The sequence below is a fragment of the Mycetomoellerius zeteki genome, unplaced genomic scaffold (genome assembly GCF_001594055.1).
Source record: "Mycetomoellerius zeteki isolate Tzet28-1 unplaced genomic scaffold, Tzet1.0 scaffold135, whole genome shotgun sequence".
Taxonomy (NCBI): Eukaryota; Metazoa; Arthropoda; class Insecta; order Hymenoptera; family Formicidae; genus Mycetomoellerius; species Mycetomoellerius zeteki.
This window is the reverse complement of record NW_017256287.1, coordinates 119,342-135,015: the sequence shown is the minus strand read 5'-3', so window position 1 is coordinate 135,015 and position 15,674 is coordinate 119,342. Positions and strand designations below refer to the sequence as shown.

The 15,674-nt window shown below is 33.7% G+C and overlaps 2 protein-coding genes across 4 annotated transcripts in view; one reads left to right on the top strand and one right to left on the bottom strand.

The window, feature by feature from the left end:
- Positions 1-15,674, bottom strand: part of Eip74EF (Ecdysone-induced protein E74) — a 226,048-nt gene that overhangs the window by 151,025 nt on the left and 59,349 nt on the right. For 2 of the 3 annotated variants that reach the window (XM_018462069.1, XM_018462071.1), the window contains exons 2-4: positions 10,570-10,861; positions 9,985-10,237; positions 8,992-9,093 (exon numbers count right to left, since the gene is read on the bottom strand). In XM_018462069.1, the coding sequence (XP_018317571.1) occupies positions 8,992-9,093; positions 9,985-10,237; positions 10,570-10,710 (496 nt within the window). In that variant the 5' untranslated portion in view covers positions 10,711-10,861. The remainder of the gene's footprint in view (positions 1-8,991; positions 9,094-9,984; positions 10,238-10,569; positions 10,862-15,674) is intronic. The other variant, XM_018462070.1, reaches the window with a different exon arrangement.
- Positions 13,447-15,674, top strand: part of Lsm11 (U6 snRNA-associated Sm-like protein LSm11) — a 35,298-nt gene continuing 33,070 nt past the window's right edge. The window contains exon 1 of the mRNA XM_018462073.1: positions 13,447-13,808. Within this exon, the coding sequence (XP_018317575.1) occupies positions 13,635-13,808 (174 nt within the window). The 5' untranslated portion in view covers positions 13,447-13,634. The remainder of the gene's footprint in view (positions 13,809-15,674) is intronic.

Sequence of the window (15,674 nt, the reverse complement as noted above, 5' to 3'; positions counted from 1 at the left end):
GGTGTTTTACTTCAAACTGTCCACTGTGATATCATTTTGTGTAAACAAGCCACAGGCTTGCTATGGAGTATCATCTTTTCTTATTTATATTTTTTATTTATGTCTTGATGAGATAAAATAAAACGAAATGTTACTACTGAAAAAAATGTCTGGTGTTATCAAATGTATTATATTTAACATATTGATGCAATATTTAATACATATTACCGAACATAATAGTAACTAAAATAGCAATCAATAACTTGGTAATAAATAAAAAATAAGATATCATCTATATAGAATAGTAAAATTATAAATAAAATATATAGTAAGATTAGCGTTTACACGGTTTTGCTTATATAGTATATTTTAATTAACTATTTAATTGAAATTGTATTTCGCCAAAGCTTTATTAACTATCATCTAAACTTAATTATTATTACCAGACTTGTTCAGTTCATAATACGAATATACACTATATAAAATTCAGATTTTGATGAAAGGCAAATTTTTAAAAAAAGAGTTACAAAAGAATAAGTTTATTCATACGCTAGATCATGAAGCATTTACTTGTATTAATTCGACATTTCCAAAGATGCCAATTAGAAATCAAGGAGAAATCGAGAGAAGAAAAAGAAGAGCTAGAGCGAAGAAAAGGATCAGTTTTTGCCGCAGAACGTTGTTTACATCCGCGTGCGAATTCGCTTTAAAGGAGGGTTACAGGTAATACCATCGGACTCTGCAAAGGGGCCCTGACCTGATTGTAGAAAATGTCAACACTCTCGTTACGCGGCTGTGCACTATCACCGCGCACGCACGCACACGCACGCACGCACGCACGCACGCACGCATGCGTAAGCGCCGCTTCACTACGCCGCGCCGCACCGGCTCTTAAAGTGGCCATCTTGAATTCACTTTCAAACGATATGAGAGAAAGAAAGACAGAGAGGAGAGAGAAATGGAGAGAGGAGAAGGAGAGACACACAAGTGCGCCTTGTGGCACCGTCGCTGCGTGTGGCAATACGAGGAAGCCGATTACCCAACCGGCCGGCCCCGGGATCCCTCCAAGTCCTACTCGTTACACGCGATTCCGTGTAACGCGCCGCTCCGTTGCGTGTCGTTTGAATTTAAAAGTGCGTTTCTTTTTTCCCCCCTTTAAGAAGAAAAGTTACGAGTTGGAATATAATTGAGAAAAATGCAAACCGCTCCCTACGATGCAGCTAAGCTTCATTTAAATCTAAAATTCATCGAGACTTTTGTTCGTTCGGAACTTCATCTCTCTCTCTCTCTCTCTCTCTCTCTCTCTCTCTCTCTCTCTCTCCCTCCCTCCCCCTTATTAATATATAACACAGTTCTCAATATATTTAAAAAAAAAACGGAATTAATACTATGAGGGAAACAAATATTGACACTGTTCTAATATCAGCATATCTGATGATCGAGGGGGGGGGGAGAAGATCTCTTATTAATTCACTTACTGATGCACGACGGTTTAAACAAATTCACTCATGTCCATTTTTATCAATATAGATTAATTTTAATCTCGGTTTAATTTATTCTTTTTTTCTTAGGTAAAAAGGATAAAAAATAAGCTAATTGTAAGAGTTATTTTAAGTTAACGTACATCGATTAAACTTAATCTATCATTGGTAGATATGGACACATCAGTAAATACCATATGTCAAGGGTCCAAGATTATTAGCCTAAGAATCGTTAATTATTTAATATATTTATTATTTCGTGTACTAATATATTTTATATAAATATTAGTATTATATTAGATATATTCGTATAGTGTAATTATTTAATGCTGGAGACAGCTCGGTGAAAAGAATATTCGACATCGAAAAAAATCGCAACACTCTAAGAACGTCCTTGTTCACGAGATAAGAGATCTATCGAAATGTTAGTAAAAGTTCGCAAGAAAGTTGCAGTTGCATCGCATCGCGAATTCCAGAAAAAGTGTGGCAAGTGCAACGTCGCGTGGGATTTGTTGGCGCACGCAAGCAACCCGCGCGGCGAGCGGCAGCTGTGTAAAACAACAAATCGCGGGCGAAACCCAGAAAAGCGTAAAAGGTCGAACAGCAGAGAGTGGAATCGCTTGAAAACGAGTTATCGACTCAGATCAAGAGGGGCCGTTTAAAGTGTGGCTTGCCGCAAAATGCAGGGAAGGGCAGTGAGGGGCTGAGGGTGAGCAATTAACATAGAATTAGATCCACTACATAGTATACTCTCCCTCAGATTTGCAATTTATCCTCGCCCCGTCCGTTCCCACGCGATTACCTAACGCGTGATACTTGGGAAGTATAATATCGTGCTGAACGTCTGATAACATCGGCGGAGGGGAAAACATATTTCTTAGCACTCATTAATGGAAAGGCATATTATGATTGTAAACGTGTTGAGTCTTTAGCTAATAATTGATTTATGAGTGAGTAGCAACGGTTAATATCGATCATCAGCACCATTAATTTTTCAAATATACTCCGCATATTTTTCTCGACAGATCGTCAAGCGAAAGACGAGCTAACGTTCATCAATGCTGTCAAATGCAAATTTGTGTGCACAGAGAAAAATGTTTTGATTAAATCAACAAAAGGCTTAACAAAAATGACATTTTGGTGAAACAGAATTTCTGATTATCATAATCACACGAAAAAAACTACTTCGCTCAAGTGTCTTAAAATTTAGCTAGATACAGATCTAAAAATAATTTTGTTGGACTATTGAAATAAATACTATCTCAACTATGCACTGACAGAATAAAGTATTTAGTATTTGTAACGATAATTAAATGTTATTACAATTATGATATTATTACTGCTATAATGATAATAATAATATAACTATATGTATAATATTATAGTGTAATTAAATTATACTGTGTGTTTTAGTGCAGTATTTATTTATGCATATATTTTTCGAACGTTTCGACTCTTTTTGGAATCATTTTCAGCGATATAATGTTCTTGAAAATGACTATAATTATACTTAAATTATCATAAAAATGATTGCAATTACTATCAATTATATAGTTAAATATTTTTTGGGATAGCCATATTATATAATTATAGTTACAATTGTTACAAATATCAAAAATTTTTCTTTCAATGTATTGAAAATGTTGCGAAGTTTTGACATTCTAACAGTCAACTTAAGAGTGTTCTACATAATTATTTTAATGCTTCAACAAAATTATTTTCAGATCTGTATCTAGCTGAATTTTTAAATATTTCAGCAAAACCATCCTTTCTGTGCAGACATTCTGTTTTGTCCTCACTAAAATGTTTTTCTTTTTGAATCATTTTATTAGTTTAATCAAAATACATTTTCCTTAGTGTGTTATCTAGGAAAAAAGATGCTAGAAGAAGACACTACGAATATATCAGTTATTATCAACAACGTTAATTAAAATACTAATCAAAATTCCTAGCATAGACCAATAAGTATCTTAAATATTAATATTGTATTAATTATACCGTGTTAATTAAAGGTCAGGCGAAAGATTTTCTCTATGCGAAAGGGATTAATCAGTCACGTGACAATCGTGTCTCGAATGATCATTGACGATGGTACATCGATACAGTATCTTTGCAATGCACCTGCTCTTCTCGCTTAGGCGAAGAAGCAGAGAAAGTCGGCGCATGGATCTTGGATCTATTTCCGTGGGGCCCCTGACCGGATAGTGACAGACGAAAGGAAGGAGAGGAAGTGGGTAAACGGGGAGAATTTATGTGTTTAGGGAGGGTCAAGGGAACGAGGGTAGCGACAAGTGCAGCGAACGGGCGGAGGACAGCTGCGGATGCAGCGAGCACTAGCAGAAGACGAGGCGCAAGGGGGAACGGATGCACTTGCGCGTCGCGCGCGTTATCGAGACAAATTCCATTCTCCGGATCGTTTCCGACGGCGAGGGCGCGACGCGGAGGGCCGTTTTCGGGACCGGGCGACCGGGAATCCGCGGCATCCCCCAAATCCGAGAAGGCTATTATCGGTGAAACCCGGAATCCATCAACCCATAGGGAGATCCCCTATCGGGGTGTAGACTGTAGAATCTTGTAGGCGATAGAATCTGGGAGATATCGGATTCACTTCTGCTACACTTTCGTCTGCGAAGTCTAACAATATAAGATCCTATCTGCAATAGTAGTAAATCTTTAATGTTCTGCTCAAAGTTCTAAACCTCTAAACTATAATATTTTTTCCAACAAAAGCATTTCTGGCGCCATCTGAAACTGTAATCTCTAAGCTTTAAGCCATTTGATTAGATTCCAATTATAAAATTTAAAACTTGGAGAAAATTAACTCAGAGAGCAACTCAGAGCTCAGAGCAAAAGGCTAAAGACTTATTGCAGTTACTATAGATCGGGACTAATGTCTGTAGAAATTAGGAAAACACGTTTTCTCTTCTTATTTTTCTATACGTAAGTGCAGAATCAAGAATTCGATAGAACTCGAAATGAAAAATCGTAGATCGGAAATCTCGTGTAAATAACGAAATTATCTCCAGGGCTTTTCAGAATTTAGATCGATGATTAATGAGATCTACAAAATTCAACAGTCGTAAAGTAGTTAAAGTTGAGAAATTGAAGATTTACAAAACTAACGCAAAAGTTTAGAACGCAGAATTAGAACTTGACGAAACGGAATTGTATACGGAAAATACGGACGATTTTGATAGAATATCTAAAAATTTTGCTAAATCACAGACCTAAAAATAATTTTGTTAAACTATTAAGATAATTATGTAGAACGCTCAAATATATATAACGGGTAATTAAAATAAAATAGTTTTTGTGACTCCAAGAATAATATTAAATAGTGAAATACGCATTCCACGTGTTAAAAGGCAATCTAAAAGTGAACTGCTTCAATTTGTTTTAAGTGATCATAAAAAAAATGTTAGGGCGTACCTATATACAGGCATTTTACTTATATTTGTAAATAGACAATGCAATACTACAAAAAGTTGTGACGTTCTAACAATCAGCTTGAGGATCCTACATAATTATTTTGATAGTCTAATAAAATTATTTTCAGATCTGTACCTACCTGTATATAGCTAAATTTTTCAATACTTTAGCAGAATTTGTTTTCGTGTACGAAAGTCATGACTAAACTAGTTCGACGGGCATCAGACTTTGATCATTCCGTCTCCATTGCAGTCTAATAAATCGGGAAAGTCGCCTGAAGAAACGTGCATGTTGCACCGAGCCGATGGATGCTCCCGTAACGGGGAACGAACCGAAAGTGAATTATATAGTTATTCACGTTCCGACGTTTAATGCGAGATTACTTTCATCTGCCCTACTTTTGTTTTCACAAGCTGGCGCTCGCCGGCGCGGGCGCGGGTGGTTTCTTCGCCGCCACCACTCGGACGTTCAAGACGAGAAAGGTGACGCATGGAGACACGACGAAAACGTTAATAAATCGCACGCACGCGCTCGCAAATGATAATTCGACTGATACGCGCGCGCGGCCGCTCAATCGAGCGTGTAACGGTCGCAGCGTATCGGTGCGAAAAACCGTTTTTTGCGTCGCGTTACGCATCGAGTGCTTGGTGAAAGTGATGCTTGTGCCGAAGACGCACGTCAGAAAACTAGCGTACACATACACGCCATGCGCTCGCTTTCCTTCTGCTTGTCTAACGAGTTCATCAGGTATCGCGATCGAAATCTGCCGGATAACACGGGATATCCTTAATAAACTAAATCCGATTAATCGCCACTTTCGCGTCCCAATTGGAAACATAGTTTCAAATGAGACTTAAAGTTAGCTAATTCGCGCATGAGTGTAAATCGTCAATACTTTAATAAAAACAGAAATGTAAATTTTTCTTCTAAAATGCATTGTATTCGATTTTGCTTGTCATAACGGGGATTTTTTAGAGGATTCTTTAACGTTCTGCCAATGCATATCCGAGTATTTATATCGAATTTTAAACAGTAAAAATTTTTATATTTTTATGTGAATTTTCTTATAACGCCTCAAATACTCCATTCTTCGAACAATAAAAAACAATTATGCGTAGCAAAAAATTCACATTTTTGCGGGGACTTCTCTTATGAAACACGATAGTGCTAAAATTGTGCATTGACAAAAGAGTTAAATTGTTTTTTGAATTATTTCGCGTAATATGTATGTATATATACATATAATATATATATATATATCTTAATATTTCGTTCAAACTGTTACAAGGAAAATTTATCTCTTTGAATAATGTAATTTTCGCGAAATATATATAAGAATCAATGTATTCTTTCTATTTATAAAAATTATTATGAATATATGTAACCATATCTCATCAATATAATTAAGATAATTTGATATATAGTATATACCTAAATCAAATTTTAAATAATAAAATAATGAAGAGAAAAAACTTATTCCTTCCATTATATCGTTATCATAATTAGTACAATTCTATTTTAATGGATACAAAATTTAATTGTATTGGAAAAATGAAAAATCTTTTGTTTTTCTTTCTTTTTCCACCTCTTAATTTCTTCCTACGAAAAAAACATAAATAATCAAACATTCAACTTCGGTTTTCATGGAGAAAATGATTATTGCCGTGAAAAGCAACAGTGTTGCTGCTTTTCTAGCTTTATCACAATTTCATTTGAATTTGAACATAACATTAGGGCGCGCAAGTGGATTTCGAACTGTATTTGTAATAGTTTTGTTAGAAAGTTTCGTTTCTCACTTTCCAACCGCTTTCTAAAAATGTGAAAAGAACAACGATGAGCACCCATTTCAATTCGTGTTCTAACGGCTCGTAATTACTCGTCGCGGCCTGCGGTCAGGACGAAATTGCAAGGCTCCGCCTCCGTCAAAAGTTTGACAAAACCCGCGCGTTGAAATTGACTTGCAAAAAATCTGAATAGCCAATCTGTGATCAAATCCCGCGTGCAAAATGATAAAAATTCTTAAATGAAAAAACTGTAAATATTTAACATTAGATTTGTTGTATTAATTTTATTAACAAGATATCTTACAGTGTTGTTATTCTATTTATATTTTTAAACTTTAATACAACAAACAATAAAAAAATTCGTACAAAAGGCTATATAGGAGTCAACCTCTGGTTGTTAAAGATTTCGAGATATACATTAAATTAACAATACCATACAATTTCGTACGTTTTGACTCCTGTTTGAGTCATCTTCAGCGTTACAACCTTAATGAATACAGCAATTAATAAATCGCATTCAAAGTCTTCGAAATTTTCTCTTTTTTTGTATGCAACCATTGTGGAACATTCGTGAGGCCAAGAGCAAGTTGTCCAGCATAGTTGCTAAGCTGAGTGGCGATAAAAACTCAGGCTCACGGAGTCAACAAAGTCACAACAAAGAAATGATGTATCGTAAATGCATCAAGAGAGAATTGCAGAACGTCATCGCAAGTTAAAATTCGAAATTGAAATTTAGAACATATCAAAATCATGTCCCGACAGTGTAACGTTCACTCCGATAATCAAGCTTTAAAATCTATGGATTGCAAAATCTGTATAATTTAAAGTTTAAAGTATCTATTTATCTCTCGAAATCTTTATAATTTAACATTTTTAAGAAGATTATAGAAATTGCAAAAATTATGCTCTCTATGGAATTTAAAATTTATAGAATTTAGTGTTTGTTTAATTTTCGAATTCATATACATTTATTTATTTACAAATCGAATTGTCACACAGAAAAAATGTTACGGTTGTCACAACCGAAAATAATGATAATTTCCGCCCATCAATACATTTGGTTGTGATAACCGTAAGATGGACATATCTTAACAACCATAACTGCTAAGATATGCCAATCTTACGGTTATCACACAATCGTATTATAGTTCTTATAACCAAAAAATATATTGATGAGCGACTTTTTCGTCGTGTCAACCGTAGTCGTTTTTTCCGTGCATGGATATACATTCTATGAATTAATGTTTATAAAATTTATCAAAATGAACCAAAATATATAGGAACGGTTTTTGAGTTAGAAGTTATATCGTCGAAAGCTGAAATTTTTAATTTATAAATTTCTGAAATGTTTAAAAAACAATAATTTTAAATTTTTATTAAATATTTTTTAGATTATTGTATTCTTTAAATTATATGCATGAAATTGTAAACAAATTGCATGTTCAAGTTGTCACGTTCGAACGAATGTAAACGATATATGACAATAACATCAATATCAGATTCGTAGACATATTCAACAGTTAAAAGTTGAAAACAGTTTAAAAAAAAAAAAATATATATATATAAAGACACATATAAATGTATATTTCGTAATTCCTGACCAAATTACTGTACAGAAATATCATTTATGTCGGCAATCGTCCGTCTTTTTAATATAGCTAACTTAGATGAAAGATCGTTATCACTTGAAAATAAAGTCATCCTGCATACACACTTGTGTGCATGCACAAGTGTGAATAAGATTCGCCGAATATATTTTCATTAGTTACGCATACTGTTTGATAACGGTATGCGAAACGGTGTCATTTTTGCGGATATGTCCAGTACGTTTGTCAGATCAAAATCGCGAAACAAGCGTGAAACTGCATTCGCGCGCGCGCGCCACATTACACATGACTGTAAATTATAAGAATTGGGCCACCGTACGCACACGCATACGTGTCATGTTCTTCTTTTTTCTCAAGTTACTATACTCGAGTACATACGCGAGTCGCACACGCGCAATTATCGCTAACGCGGATGTCTGCTCGCGATTCACGGGACCTTGGCCGGTTTTCCTTTCAACGATGCGGGATTTAAATTCTCGACACCACATGAAAAGCAAATTAACCGACCGAGATACGATCTGATCGCTTGTAAATAAAGAAGATTATATGTAAAGCTCGCCTCGGTACAAAAGTATCCACGAAATGCACATTATCAACAGCGGATTTAATACGTCGATAAAGAAGAAAACCCTCCGTCGGCAAATATGTTTCCCTGCCATATCGACACATGTTAAAGCAGGACGAATGAAATTCAACATATTAACCACTTACCTTTACTCGTCTCAGGTTGAATATTTTCCGTCTTAATTTCCGCCCTTGAAGCGTAAGGGATGGAAGTTGGAGACGCTTGCGTTGAAGGCGCTGCTAATTTTTCTAAACATATAATGTTAAAAAAACAATTAGTTTACTTAAAATAAAATAAATGAAAATAAAAATATTTGTGACTTCAAATATAAATCCAATACAAATAAAATACATATGTGAATTTTCACGGTTATTAATGCGTAAATAACTGTCGAAAGCAATTATGTATTACTAAACAAAGTAAAATGTAAACCCATAGATAAGCTCAGCTTGTACTCGACTTTACTAATTACTACGCTGAAGAAGACTAAAATGCAGAATCGAAATGTTTGTGAATTTACATGTTACTTTTAACTTCATTTATATAGAACTATACATCCTTATACATTATATATTGTACATATATATATATATATATATATACACACATTATATAATATATACAGGGTAGGAAAGTTACTTTACAAAAATTACTTATAAGTATTATTTTTTATTGTTATATTGCTATACAGAAATTGAGTACAATAGCTTGGGTATTTTATTTTTTTACATTATATAATTTTATCATTTACACCAATTTTTGTATTACTTTTTGTACTCAATTTCTATAACAAACACATATATGTATAAGGTAACCTATACTAAAAACTATCTTATAAATAACATATAAAATAACTTTCCCAACCTTGATTATACCTATAGCTTATACATATGTATAAGTATATATATATACAAATACATATGTATAAGCTATAGGTATAATCAAGGTTGGGAAAGTTATTTTATATGTTATTTATAAGATAGTTTACAATATATCCTAATTGCTTACGAGAATTGTATTTTATCTTATAAATATAGAATTTACGCACTAAACGGAGAACATTTTATTTGTATTGCAATTCGTTTACATTATAAAAAGGTTTATTGCTGATGCTGATACATGAATAATGAACAATTTACCTGCTAATAAAGGATTCGCAGCGGCGATATTGTGCCTCTGTCTTTTGTAGGAAGAAGGTGTTGTGGTGGAGGTGGGTTGACTTGCTTCTGCCTCGAGTTCTCGTAAGAAGTCTAGGGGATCGAAAAGTTCCTCCCCTGTAACAACGGACATACCCGCGCCTTCCTCCACCGGCACATTCGATGCCGTTGGCGTTCCTACCAGAGCACTTAGCTCCATCGTAGAAAACTCTACCGATTGGCCCGTGTTGCTCTGCTGAAAACGGAAAATTCGTAGATAAAGATAGAGATTCGACCAATTCTCTTATCTTATAATTATATAGATAGATATTATTTCGCTACTGTACAACATTTGTAGAATTATAATAAATCATAGATTTTGAGCATCTCGAATATTTTATGTAATTTAGGTCTTACATTTTGTAAATCAATAAATTCTAAATCTAAAGTTCATGTAACTCTCCTCGGATTTCATCAAATTCTACGAAATTCAATTTATATCTATAAATTCTAGACGTTATCAAATTTCATGAATATTACAGAAATCTCTTCGAATCCTAAATTCTAAATCTATTACTGATCACTCACCTGAAGGCACTGGGTTAAATCCATCTTTCCGTCATTGTCAGAGTACCAGAATAGCTCGTCGTCTATGAAGGGCATGTTTGATTCCTCCTTGGGTACAAGGGTGGAGGTTAATGTGGGCATTTGTGATACGGGGACCGGCATCGGGACCCGTACCCAGCGGCGGGGCCACTTTAGCCACCCCCGCGCCTTCTAACATCTAACCACCTCCAAGACTTCCCTACCTCTTTCGCCTCCTGCGATGTCGCACTCAGATAGTTCGATTCCTCTTTCTTTTCTACACGCTATTGTTCACCTAAAATCATAATTCACGATTAGATTGTGTGTGCACCATAAAAATACAGGTGATTAACTCTAAACTCCAAATGGTTTCCCGTGATGCAAACATAAATATGATTAAGGATAAATAGATATAAGATCCGTAAATACATATAATTTAAACATTTTAATTAGGCTATCGGTTTAATTAAGCTATATGTTTAAAGGGTGAAACACCCCTTTGAAAAAGCGGTATTTTTCTTTCGAGGCGAATAGTAAGAAGTGTCAGAAGTGTAAAAGATAGAAAAAATTTTTTTTTATTTTTTGTTAAACAATTGTTTAACATGACGAACATGCAATGTCGACAGCTCGTGTAAAAGCTTTTAATTTCTCTGTTAATAAATTAAGATAAACAACGAAACCGTTAATTAAGCGTGAAATGAGATCTCTTTATCTCGCAACAACTTCCGGTGCATCGCACCGCGTTCACACTTTCGTTTGAATTCTAATTTGAACGCAGCTAAAATGTAGATTGATAATATTGTTAACTTTCTCTTGCCGCCCGTGTATAGTGTAACCCGCATGAACTTAAATACGATGTAATATTAAGTATAAATGGAAAAATATAAAAAATAGCTCTTTCTCTCTCTCTCTCTCTCTCTCTCGTTTCCTTATCACACACTTGGAGCGCGAAAGTAAATGTAGAAGCCCTTTTTTGGTTATTCCTTTCGACCACATGATTATTGAGAGTTGAATAGGAGCGGCAAGTATTTCACTACCTAAGGGCGGTAAAAACTGTAATCCGACCCTACTGAAACGCAAATTTGATGTACGATCCAAATTCCAAGGGTGATTGCACTTATAATCCACAAATGGTTCTATCCGCGCGTTCGCGAGATTATTTTGAATAATTATTTCTCCTACTCACTCCAGCCTAACCTATAATAAACAATTTTTGTGCACTATTCCAAAATTATAAAAAAGAATGTTGATTATTAAGTTGGTTTTTAAAAATATACTATTCTAAAGGGAACAATTTAATTATTTTGCATACGCATCACTGCTACAGGCTTGAAAGGGTTCATTATGTACATTTCTGTGCATTTGATACTTTGTTTGAGATATTTAAATACAAATGAAAGACGAGCTACCAAGATTTCGCAAAATCAGAAAAATTCAATAGAGAAATGTATCTGTAAACTTATTATTAGCGTATAAAGTTTTCGCATTTAAAAAAACATATGAATTGAAAAAAATACAATGAATGAAAACAGAAATGTTTACCAGAAACAAAGGATCTTTTAAAAAAAATTGCCATTCTCTCTCTCTCTCTCTCTCTCTCTTTCTTTCTCGGAAGTTGATCGATGGCTTGCAAGACTGCTTGTCCGCGCGCAACAAGCAACGCTGATGATTCGTGACTAATTCGCGTAATGCTATCGCGGAGAGAAAGAGGGGCACGGGCAATTTCCATGAAAGTGAAAACACCGAGCGAGAACTTTCTTTCTGGCTTCGCGTAGCGCTATTTCACTTCCTGTGCGCGTAACCTCGCGCTCTCCTGCCGTCGCCGCTGCGTTTCTATGCAGCTTCTACTCGGTGCGGCGGTGTTTTTACGTAACTCGTAGCCGCGAAAGAAAGTTTCCACGAGTAGAGGTGAACATCCTCCTCTCCCGTCTAAGAACTAATACCGTCGAGACTGATTACCGAACCGTAATGAACGTTTCCAATCGAGGATGCCGCGTAAATGTCCGTCTCGTGCAAAATTTTCACGAATTTTTGCTTATTAACTCTCCAGAGCTGATGCCAAACAGAGTTACTGACGCTGGCTTTGTAAGATCGATTTAATTTATGTTATTTAAAAGGCACTAATTAATTCCAAGGAACCAAAATAGCATAATTTGTATTTAAAAAAAATGAATACTAAGTATGTTTTAAATAATCCAAATTTGTAAATGTAACATTTAAAATAATTGAATTGTTTGACATTTTCGATAAAGAGACTTATATATTGAGTGGGTTCAATGAACACCTCTAGAGGGTTAAGTTATCTTCATATCATAATAATAAATAAAATTTAATAATAAATAAAAAAAGTATAGTAAGCCATCACAAAGTCTTTATGCAAAAAATTTATTCAACAATTCGTTCGATATATTTTAAATATAATATATACATAAATTGTTGAACGGATTTTACTCATAAATAAAGACCTTGCAATAGTTCACATACTCTTTTTTATTTATTATTATTTACTTTGTAAAAAAAACCTTACCTTTTATATTTATACAAAATTTAATAACTTTGTAATTTCATACCGAAGAATCAAAATCATATGTAAAATATACACAGAGAAAACACAGAGCATTATAAATTATAAATTATGAAATTATAAATAGAATGCTATTCAAAAGTCGGATGCAAATTGTAGATCATCTGAAGTTAGCTCCGCTTTGAACTTTTCCCGCTTTTTTCGATTGCCTTGCGCTCTCTGCTGCTCTCCAAGGTGCTGAAAGTGTGACTACGTCACTACATTTTATAGTTTATGGCGTCAGGCCAGTCAGGTCAGGTTAGGTGTATCGCGCACGTGATCGCATTTATAATCAACAACAGTGGGGGTTACAACTTGTTCTTTGTAACTGCATTGATCGTTCGTTCGTTCTTTTTCTTTCTAAAGCACAATTGTACGACTATCTATTTTAAGTGCATAAATTCGGAGTTCTGTTCTTTAACAGTTCAGTTAAAGAAAAACAAGCTAAATAATAGTATGAATTAGTGTATGATTAGTGCAAGAGGTACATGTGAAAGACTTGTCAATGGCAGATGAAGACAGTGAAACATCGGACGAGAGTTTGGATGTGAAAAGCGAGAAATTTGATCCGTTGAAGGCGTTATATTCACCCAAATTACGACTGGCATCCTCCGTGCCGATATATGACAATATTTCAAAATTCGAGTCCATCCTGAAAGGCATCGACGTGTCGACGAAAGTGCGTATTGCTCACTGTCATGTGCTTTTGTCAAGCGCTGATTTATTTCTTCTAATACAAATCTATTAGAGCAAAATCGCTGAAAAGGATCCATCGAAAGTACAAGTCAAATTGTACAAGTTAGAGATCATGAAAATTGTTAGACTCGCAGACAAAAAAATCTATGCGAAATATCAGAACATGTACAACCTAACATAACCTGACTTGATTCAATAATTTGATTTGTCAGTTAAGATCTAGAATTTAGGTTTAATTGAAGCTTAAATTTCTGAGCTAATGCTAAAATCTCTAAAACAATTATTGACACTGAATCCATCAAACTCTCTCTCATTTAATTAATTTCAAGGTATCAAATGACATAACTTGTATAAAAAAGAATAATTATTAAGTTTATTTTAATATAAGAATAATCCAAATTTGCAGATGTAACATAAAGAAAATTGAATTGCTTGACATTTTTGACAAAGAGATTTATAATTCAGTGGATCCAACAGACTGATGTTAACTCCAGAGAATCTTATTACGAATTTTAAAATCCGTAATACGAGTAGAATTTACAAATACTGTTGTTGAATCGTTCGTCCAAATTTGATATATACAGAAATATCTAAAGTACATTTTAAGACAGTAAAATTGTAGTTGCCTCTAAGAGATTGATATCACATAGAATGTGTAAATAATTTATTCTATACACACAAATATTACTAAAAGTATTAATAATATTTTTGCGTGATAACTTTCATTAGATCTATAGCACGGAAGCTGTCAAAAATAATACAAAAAAAAATTAGAGACAGTTCATCTGGATTTATCTGGATCAAAAGTTATTTCGATAAAAAGTTATTTTTTTTGTAATTTGTTCTCTAATAGAAATATATGAAAATGTATTATGAGATAAAAATCTTTTTATTTTTTTTTATATAAGTACTTTATTAATTCAAGAATATTCATGCAACGTTACATTGTAACGCAGACATTAGTTGTTCAGTAAATAAACAAAATATTTATTTATTATAAATCAATTGATGAATCTCAATGAAACTTGCATAAGCCATTTTAAATACTTATATTAAAAAATTTAGATTTTTGTTATCATTTAAAAAATTTTTGTTTATAACAATAAAAACAGAATGTTATGAACACAACTTTCATATGTATATAGTTTGTTTAAAGCGTAAATATTAATATATGTGTTTTATGCCCTTACAACTTCCTTAATCTATAATTAATATTGTAATATTCAATGTTTAATAAATTCGGCAATTTAACAATGCAAGTGGACGAACTACATATGAGGAGATATATGGTATGCAATAACAACACACTAGTATTCACAATCAGTTCAAAGTCGCCACAAAAATAATTTCGACTTGAAAAAAGTTAGCGTTTTTGTAAAACTAATTAAAAATTTACTGACTATCTTCATACGTTATCAGTATTAATTTGTATATTTCACTTAATGTATTGAAGAGGAACTAAACCAGTGGTCGAAACGTATACTTTTATTAATATTTGTATAGAGTAAATTATTCTGATATCCTGTGTTGACTCTTAAAGGCAATTACAATTTTACTTTTTATTTTGCCAGAGAGAGAGAGAGAGAGAGAGAGAGAGAGCCTTACCTATTAATAATTTATTTGTTACATTTTAAGACTTAAGATTTCAGAATCAGAAAAAAATTGAAATCAAGAATCATAATTAGAATTGATATATTGATATAAGAATGTATATATGTATAATAAAAATAAATTAATGCAATTTAAAACGAGATTCCTGAATCGAGTAAGAGATACGCGGAACTAAAATCTCGTGAAATTTCATTGTAACGGGAGACTAGATCATTCCAGATCTCTCGATGAGAGTGCA